The sequence below is a fragment of the Carya illinoinensis genome, chromosome 13 (genome assembly GCF_018687715.1).
Source record: "Carya illinoinensis cultivar Pawnee chromosome 13, C.illinoinensisPawnee_v1, whole genome shotgun sequence".
NCBI lineage: Eukaryota > Viridiplantae > Streptophyta > Magnoliopsida > Fagales > Juglandaceae > Carya > Carya illinoinensis.
This window is the reverse complement of record NC_056764.1, coordinates 21260627-21269495: the sequence shown is the minus strand read 5'-3', so window position 1 is coordinate 21269495 and position 8869 is coordinate 21260627. Positions and strand designations below refer to the sequence as shown.

Below are 8869 nucleotides of genomic sequence, written 5' to 3'. Positions count from 1 at the left end.
AATCTTCTTATACAATTAAAAAAATAAATTCACAATATCATTTAAAAATATTTTTTTAATCACTAAATTAAAAAAAAAAAAAAAAAAAAACAAAGAATAAAGAGGTATCGTCGATTCGATAGAAATGGACCCCAAGCATTTCTCTAATTGGAAAGTAAACGAGATCAAAATAAAATGTAAAAATCTTTTCATCTGTCTCCGTGACCAAATATGCATTACCGTTACCTTTTACCAAACAAAGAAACAAGCCAGTTCCATGGCCCGTGATAAATCCCCACGGTGATAAAGGCAGATGAAGCCGCCACACTCGCCAGAAGCTTCATCAATCATCTTTCCCGTTATCATCTTGATCTCATTACTCAAATCCCCATCACACAAACACACTAATGCAAGCTGCACTGGCATCCATGGCTGCCCACTCACTCATTCTCTCTTCTCCTCACTTCTGCCCAAATCCTCACAACCCACCTCCTCCTCTCCTCCGCTCGTTCTCCTTCCTCCACGGTGCCTCCCTCAAGCTCTCTCGCCAATCTCCGACCCTCTCACTTTCCGCCAAACCACTCACTGTCTTCGCCGCCACTAGGAAAGCCGTAGCCGTCCTCAAGGGCAACTCAAATGTCGAAGGCGTTGTTACGTTGACCCAGGAAGACGATGGTCTCTCTTCTCTTCTTTTCCCTCTTTTATTGTCTGCTTTCTTTTGTACAATTCTTTTATCTGGATGCTGGCTTAAGATATATGCAAATACAGTAGAAACAAGATTCTTGAGCGTCAAGGTTAGATGTATATAGTTGCAAATTAGATGTTTAAGGAAATCGAAAATTGGACGAAGAACAACGCGCTATTTCAAGGATGTGGCAGCTTAACTCCAGGATTTTGAACCTTCCCAAGACATACGTTTTTCTGGGACCTTGTATTAATAGGCTCAGATGATTTTTATAGTTTTTGTATGTTGAAAAACGTGATTACTTTGACTGAATGACTCAAAACAGTTATAGTGTTCTTAGCTAGGGTCTGTTCCGGAGAATTTTGATATTCTCTTGACAAATCTCTAGACTAAATTTTCTTATGTTCCTAGGTTGTATTGATCATCAACCAGAACCATAACCGTTATGTGCTAATTGTTATGATATGCATATAGGTCCCACAACTGTCAATGTACGTATTACTGGGCTTACTCCGGGGCCTCATGGGTTTCACCTTGTAAGTAATTTTTTTTCTTTTTCTCTTTTAGCACCAATGCGTTATCTGTGTGTTTGCGCCCTGAAAAGCTTCTGAATTGTGTTTTAATTTTCTTTTCTTGTGTAGCATGAGTATGGTGACACAACAAATGGATGCATCTCAACAGGTAGGATCTGACTGTGTTTCAAGTTCAAACTATTAGAATCTGGGTCATTAGAACGTTACATTGGAAGAGTTATACATCTACTTCTTGTATGATGCTTTATAGTAATCTTTCTTTCTCAAATTTTAAACAATAGGAGCACATTTCAACCCTAACAATCTGACACATGGTGCTCCTGAGGATGAAATCCGTCATGCGGGTGACCTGGGAAACATAGTTGCCAATGCCGATGGTAATGCATTCTTTAATATTCTTTGATCTTTTTATTTCTCGACTGTAATGCATAGTTTCATAACTTTGGGTAACGCAGGGGTGGCAGAGGCAACAATTGTGGATGGCCAGGTGCTGCTTATTTATTCACATTAATTTAGTTAGCCTTTGTGGTTGTCTTTTATATACTTTCATTGTGGCCATATTGGTTTGAATTTCAAATTGTTTGTGGTTTTGTTTCTGACTGTGGTTCTTTTTTTTTTTTTTGATAAGTATGATTGTGGTTCTTTCTAGTGGTGTTTAACCATACAATCTGGCTAAAATATGCAGATACCATTAGGTGGTCCTAATGCAGTTATTGGTAGAGCCCTCGTGGTTCATGAGCTTGAGGATGACCTTGGAAAGGGTAACTCTTAACTCGTTATTCGTTAACTGGTACTTGCAATGTGCACCTGTGCAAGCCTAGCAAGTTTGGAAGTCTTATATATTCATTTTAAGTGGAGACTGAATTTGCAATGGAGTGAATAGTTTGGGGAAGGGTGATTGGGAGAGCGAAGAAAGTGCTGACTTAATGATATATGTTTACAAAAGGTTCACTAAAAGAATTAAGTTGAAAAGTTCTTCTGATTTTGTTGTCAAAAAAAGAATACAGAAATGGATTCAGTAGTGAACATTAATCTTTACAAGGATCTGAAAAATACTCTAGCTGTAGCATGAAATCTCACCACCATGAATGGCCCTATTGTTCTTCTCCCTCCACGAAGTCCACAGTATATAGTATTTTTCAAGAATATGTTATTCACTGTTAGAAAATATTTCCCAAAGCATATGTTCAAATAAAAGAGTTACTTTCTTAGGGACCATGCTTGCCAAAATGTTCCTAAAAAAAGGATGCCTGATTAGACTTCTTAAAATTCATAGAAACAATGCACTTCATATTGGCCTTTGCGCTTAAGATTACAATTGAAACCAATCCTCTCCTGTTCATCCTGGGAGATTCAACATAGCAGATCAATAAAAGCATCTATTGATTGTAATTTCTATTCTGTGAATGAATCATACCACCTTCAAATGCCACCAAAATAAGCGCCTTTTTTACCATTTCCCACAACAAATTTAACAAATCCAGAAAATGTCTCCTATCCTGTCCTTATGCTTTCCCAATGACCATAAGGTCTCCTAACCAAATTTGTAGACCATTGACCCCTGTACTCCCAATGTCTCATGGCCACCATTCTCCTCTCTAAGTGATCCCATTAGCAAAATGTCACAACCATTTACGTATATAATTTGTTTAGAAATAATCAGTAGTTATAGTCAAGTGTTTGGTTTCCTAACGGCAGGATTATGCCCCTTATAAATAGTTATAGTTAGTTGTTCAGGACTTCCATTGACTAATATGCATTTCTTTTTCATCTCTCCTTAGTCTCATTTGGTTATACCTCTGCAGGTGGACATGAACTTAGTCTGACCACTGGCAATGCAGGTGGAAGATTGGCATGTGGTATGTGAAAAATATGGATTTTCTTTTGTTCTCACACTCATTTTTTGTTTTGTTGCATATCCACTTTTGAAATAAGATATCTGTTCTATCTTTTTCGTCCACACTTAATATTGCAAGTTATAAGCATGCTAATGACATTGAAATTCTTCTGAAATATTATCTATCTACATTGTAATGCATTGGCACTGTACAAAACTGGCCCGAAACGGATAGGCTTCTCCCAAACCGACCAATCCCTGCCAAATTTGTTGGATTTTGACTGGGTTGGATTGGGGGTCTCTCAGTTTGTTTGAAATCCAAATGGGTCAGTTTGGTTCTTGGTTTGGTGACACCAAACCAAACTGACCCATCTGCTATCATAAGGGATAGATACAAAACCTCCCCTCAAACTACCATTCAGTTTGCAATTGCCTTCAAACTTTCAATTTTGGCAATCACCCTCTCATGCTACCCAAAAAACTGCAATGTACCCCCCTCCATAAGAAATTTGAAATAGATACCCTTGATAAAAAATTAAAATTAAAAAAAAAAAAAATGAAAATTTAAGAAGATTTATGAAAAAAATTTTAATATAGAAAGAGAATAATTTTTTAAAACAAAACATGTAATTTTTTTCCTAAAACGCTAACTATTTTTTTTAAAAAATCATTTTTTAAAATATGTTTTATTTTTAAAAATATAATGAATTTTATTTTGTGGTTTTTTGGGGGGGGGGGGGGGGAGGTAAGACTATTCATCGGGGCCGGGTTTTTTCCCTGCCCGGTTCAGATGCCGGATAACTGGGTTCTAGCTACGGGCTGAAACCCATTTTTCAAAACCCTAGACTTACCCTGTCCAGGCCGGGTATGAAACCTAGGTTTTGGTTTTATTAAAAAAAAAATGTCAACCTTGTAAAAAAAAATATTGGAATTTTTTTTTGGGTTTACATGCATTTAGTTAAAAAGGTTATTATTTGTTTCTAGCTGTATTGATTTTTGACATAAAATTTAGTTTTCCATTTTAATATATTTTTATTATTATAGACAATGTTCAATGCATTAGTATTATGGTTTTATCATGACTTATTGAAATAACTTTAATAAAATATAGACTTTTATATAAAAAATTATGCTTTTCAACAACATTTTTCTTGAAATGTTTTTAATAAAATATAGTTAGATAAGCTTTTCAACATTATTTCTTTCATGAAAAATATTTAATAACATATAGGCTTTTGGAAAAAAAAAAAAAGAAAATCAAGAAAAATCCGGGTAAAGCCCAAAACCCGGATTTTTGGGTTTTAGAAACCCAGTTTCGTCCAGCTTTCGGCCTGGGTATACTTGGGTACCCAGGTCGGAACCTGGGTGAATAGTCCTAGGGAGGGGTGACTTTCCAAATTGATAGTTTTGGGGTGAATGCAAATTGGGTGATGGTTTGAGGGGGCTTTGTGTATTTTTCCCTAATTATATAATACTTACTTGGCAAAGCTGTTCCTTGTAAGTATTCTATGAATTTTTAAATTGACCAGTCTTTTTTGTTTATTGCTCTGTATCGTTTCAGTAGCATTGTTTGACAGGATTTGATGAGCCTGATAGGAATTTAAGAGTTTATAACACCCCAACATTAGTAGTTTAGCCTGCATATTGGGGGTTGTTCCCAATGTAACCATTATCCACATTTTGAAACTAGCAAGCCACCAAGTAATCCCCAGCATACTCCTCAACCATATTGGCAACTCTCATATCCCACAACAAAAGGATAACTCATGATGCCCCGTTAGAGGCAACATAGACCCAACCCATAAAAAGGCATCCCCATAAACTAGTGACTATACTTCTATCAATATACTTTAGTTTGGTCTCTTGAAGACAAATGATATCAACTTTTCAACTTCTTAACAAGTTTTTAACATAGAGGCGCTTACGAGGATTATTCAGCCCCCATACATTCCAAGATAAAATCTTAGCTTTCATTAATCACAGATATTTGCCCAAGCCTTGCTCCTAACCCTACTTACATGACCTTCCCGAGCATGATAATTAATAGAGCAGGCAAGTCTCTTTAGCTCCCTATCTTTTTTGGCGTAAGATCTAGCCAAAAAAAAAAAAAAAAGATCTAGCCAAAAGAGGCTGGCCCGCCACAATCGTTATGAGAAGGGCTTTAAATTGGTCTTTGAAGCCCTCACATGAAATCCCTATACATTTCCGTATTTCATCCAATTTCTGCAAAACCCAATCTGAGTGTAATATAGGGCTTGGGGCGCCCCCAGCCTCTATCTCACCAAAAAAAGAACAATCAACACCATCTACTAGCTCCTGACAAATTAGCTGCAACTCAGACTCCTTCATAGATCCATCATTCACAGCCTCCAAGTCATACTCAAGAGAGCATGGAACCCTAGTGCAAGTCTCAATGCACTCATCCTGAAAATGCGACCCTGACACCCATGAAAGTGCTCCCGCATCTATCAACAAGTTGCAAAGGACCTCCAGTCATCAAGAGCATCCCATTTGCGACAATAGGCAACGAAGACTGAAAAGCCCCATCAATCTCGACAGTCTCATTAGCCAACTCATGGCTAAGATTGCACGGGAAAACAAATCCGTGCTTCGGCAAGCCCTCTAGGGGGTTGCCGACGACCTCATCTGTGCCTACAGGGAGGTCCCTGGAATAGGCGACGGCAGTTCTTGGGAGGGAGCTACTCTGGAGCCCACCAAATCATGTCTAGAAATGCATGGGAGAACATATATGTGCTCCAACAAGCCAACCAGAGGGTCGCTGATGTCCGGCGACTTCCTGTGCAAGCCCAGAGGTCCCTAGATTGTGTGACGACAACAGCTGGGAGAGAGCCGCATTAAAGTCCACCAAAACATCAAGTGAGGGAGCAAATCGGTGCACCGGTAAGCCATTGGAAGGATCACTGGAGTCCGGCGACCTTATTTGTGTCGACCTGGAGGTCCTTGGATCATGCAACGGTGGTGCCTGGGAGGGAGCCACATTTGGGCCTAAGGACGACTTGACCCGCCATATAGACTCGGGACTTAGGAAAGAACTTTTATTCGGGCCTAGCCCATTACCTCGTCTAGCCACGTCCTTTGGCCCATGTCCGTTAGAACACAAGCAACATGGGCCCATCAGCCCACTGCCCAAAATCATAACCATCTCTAGGCCCGAGTCTATTTTTGTCACCGGAACACTAATTTTCTCCAACACGCCAAACAACTTAGCTTTTGCAGCCAAAACATTCCTTCAACTTCTCCCACTGCCGGAATAATTAGAATGTAAACTACCTCCACATGCCTTCATGTGATGAAACTTGTCCACATTCGAAGCCATCTGCAGACCATTTTGAATTGCTCCACCAATCATCTTCCCCTTCCTTCAAACTTCTCCCTCCCCACCATCCATGCAATTGCTTGTCGGAGGATATGCCGGTTTCGTTAGGGTCGACGCATAAGAGACACCCTTAATGGGGATACCTCTCCCTGCTAATGACAATCCACTAGCCCCCTCTCTATGCCGATCCTGAGTTGTATCTGTGTGAACGTGTATTGCTCTGTTTTCATCATCCAAAATAGAGACATTTATTCCAACCGCCGAGCATAAGTTAGACACAAAGTCCTTCCACCCTCTACCATAAAGACCGTCGGGAACAACCAGGAACCCCTCTTTCTACTGTTCCCATACTTATCCAATTGCAAGAAATGGCCCTTTGGATTAGCATGGCGCTGAATGATATAAACACCATTTCCCTCCCGCACCTTTCTGAGAAAACCATCATGCCGATGGTGAGCCAAACAATCCTCCATTACCTTTTCCGCCCATGTTGCCGTCGACACACTTAAGTAAACATACTTGACTACTCTTTTGCTTCTCTTAGTAATGTCAATGAAACTACCACACTCCTTCAAAAAAATGAAAATCTTCAATTCCACCTTCAAACACCTAGAACTCGACATTGAAACCATAATCTTTCAGAACCTAACTACAAAATCCTAAGGCTTTTTGAACACCATCCTAAGGATTTTTTTCAGAAATCTTAAGAGTGCCATGATTAACATAAACCCTCCCATCGACCGTGCGATCTTAGATCAAAGCTTAGATCAAAATTGAAGAGAAAACTAAAGTCTTAGAATATTAGACTCGACTAAATGATCGATAATTTAAACTAGAGACTTGGAAAGGATGTGACGGATAAATATATAGGTCTTGCTTGAGGTAATAGCAAATTCCAAGAATGGGATTTTTATGAGGGGAGATTGTAACGCCCTGACCCAATATTATTAGGGATGGAATATGGATAATTTTATCAGGCCTAGATTAGGTTTAATGGGCTATTTTGGATAAGCCCACAAAGATATAATTTATTGAAGTTGGCTAGGAGCTTTTTAATTGAGCGCATTGGCCCAAAAGTTTATTCTAAGATATTATTGCTGATGAAGACATAATACTTCAATAGTGTGCCATTTCATTTTTATACCATGATTAGAAAGACGCAAATGGTTATAAATGCACCCAGATCTGACTCATGCCTGAACCCATGTGTTGTGGTAAGGAATGGGGACTCAAGGTGGAACTAATGGATATCGTGAGATGTACACTGGAATATTATGCTGTTAATTCTCAAGTCCTTTGAACACTTACAACCTACAGGGGAGTTATTTTTGTGATTTGCTATCACCACTAAATTACAGTCATTTTATCTCGGTACCATCTCTACATCGAAAAACTTATCCCTCCTTAACCATATGCAACATATATGAAACTTCTTGGCTCTTTCGAAATTTGAACTTTTTGTTAACTTTCTAGTCCTTTCTAATTGCGGTAAGGTCTATGCAGGTGTGGTCGGTTTGACTCCAGTGTAATGGCAACTGTTGTTTTAAGAGCAATCTGCTCTGCGGTATTGGCTTCTTGCCTTAACCAGTTTTGCATCTAGAGCAAAATGTTTGAAATCCTAAAAGCCTAGTACGGTGGAGATAGATGGTGTTTTTCATAATAGTTGCAGATTTCATGGTGTCTATAAAACGTTATGTATTCGGTAAATTGAGTGATCATGCCATGTGAATGGGGGAAATTGTTACGTGTTCCCCCTGTCAAAACATGGAACTGATACTAGAGTTTTTATTCTTAATGGTATGAATAGTATGGGCATATCACAATGTCTGCTATTTGTTTGCTATTCCTCAAATATATCAAAAATCACAAATGAGCAGGTGCCTGTAATGAAGAGCAACATTTCACTTAAAATTGTTCAATATATTACTATATCATAACTTAAGATGGCTATAATGTGGGATTATATGACCAAAATAAGTGTTAGAATAGTACTCCAAATATCTGGGAGGTCAGTGGAAGAAGAGAACCTTTAAAACCTCCAGTCAGAAGTATGTATCTACTACCTGTATGATGATTATTAGAATAAATACCCCAAATATGTGGGGAACAAGATAAAACTTTGACCAAAATATATATCTAATAACTGGATGTTTGATAAAACAGTCGGGCTTAGTACGGCCGTTCAAGACGGTACAGTATTTGATGAGTTTGAGAGTTATAAAATGTACTCGAAATGATCAGAAGCCGAAGTCTATAAAACAGAGGGAATTCTCTCAAGAAGTCGTGTCAAGTCCGCTATTACAACTTTTTCCAGTTTTTGTTTCTCTATTTGTTAGGTTGATGTTATTGGATGAAAGCGCCATGTGGTAGGTTAACCATGTCGATCTCCTGTGCACTTTACATCAACACATGGATCTCGAGTGACCTCAAACGTGTGACAACAACTAGTGGTGCTATACCTGCACCATGCACTCTTAAGGATTATTTCAGTCCACTCG

The 8869-nt window shown here is 38.7% G+C and overlaps 1 protein-coding gene across 1 annotated transcript; it reads left to right on the top strand.

Moving 5' to 3' along the window:
• The first annotated feature begins 230 nt into the window (after positions 1 to 230).
• Positions 231 to 8214, top strand: LOC122291886 (superoxide dismutase [Cu-Zn], chloroplastic). The gene is made up of 8 exons (XM_043099920.1): positions 231 to 654; positions 1139 to 1200; positions 1306 to 1345; positions 1479 to 1574; positions 1653 to 1684; positions 1883 to 1958; positions 3003 to 3056; positions 7875 to 8214. Exons 1-8 carry the CDS (start codon positions 387 to 389, stop codon positions 7898 to 7900), a joined length of 654 nt encoding a protein of 217 aa, XP_042955854.1. The 5' UTR covers positions 231 to 386; the 3' UTR covers positions 7901 to 8214.
• Positions 8215 to 8869: the final 655 nt, after the last annotated feature.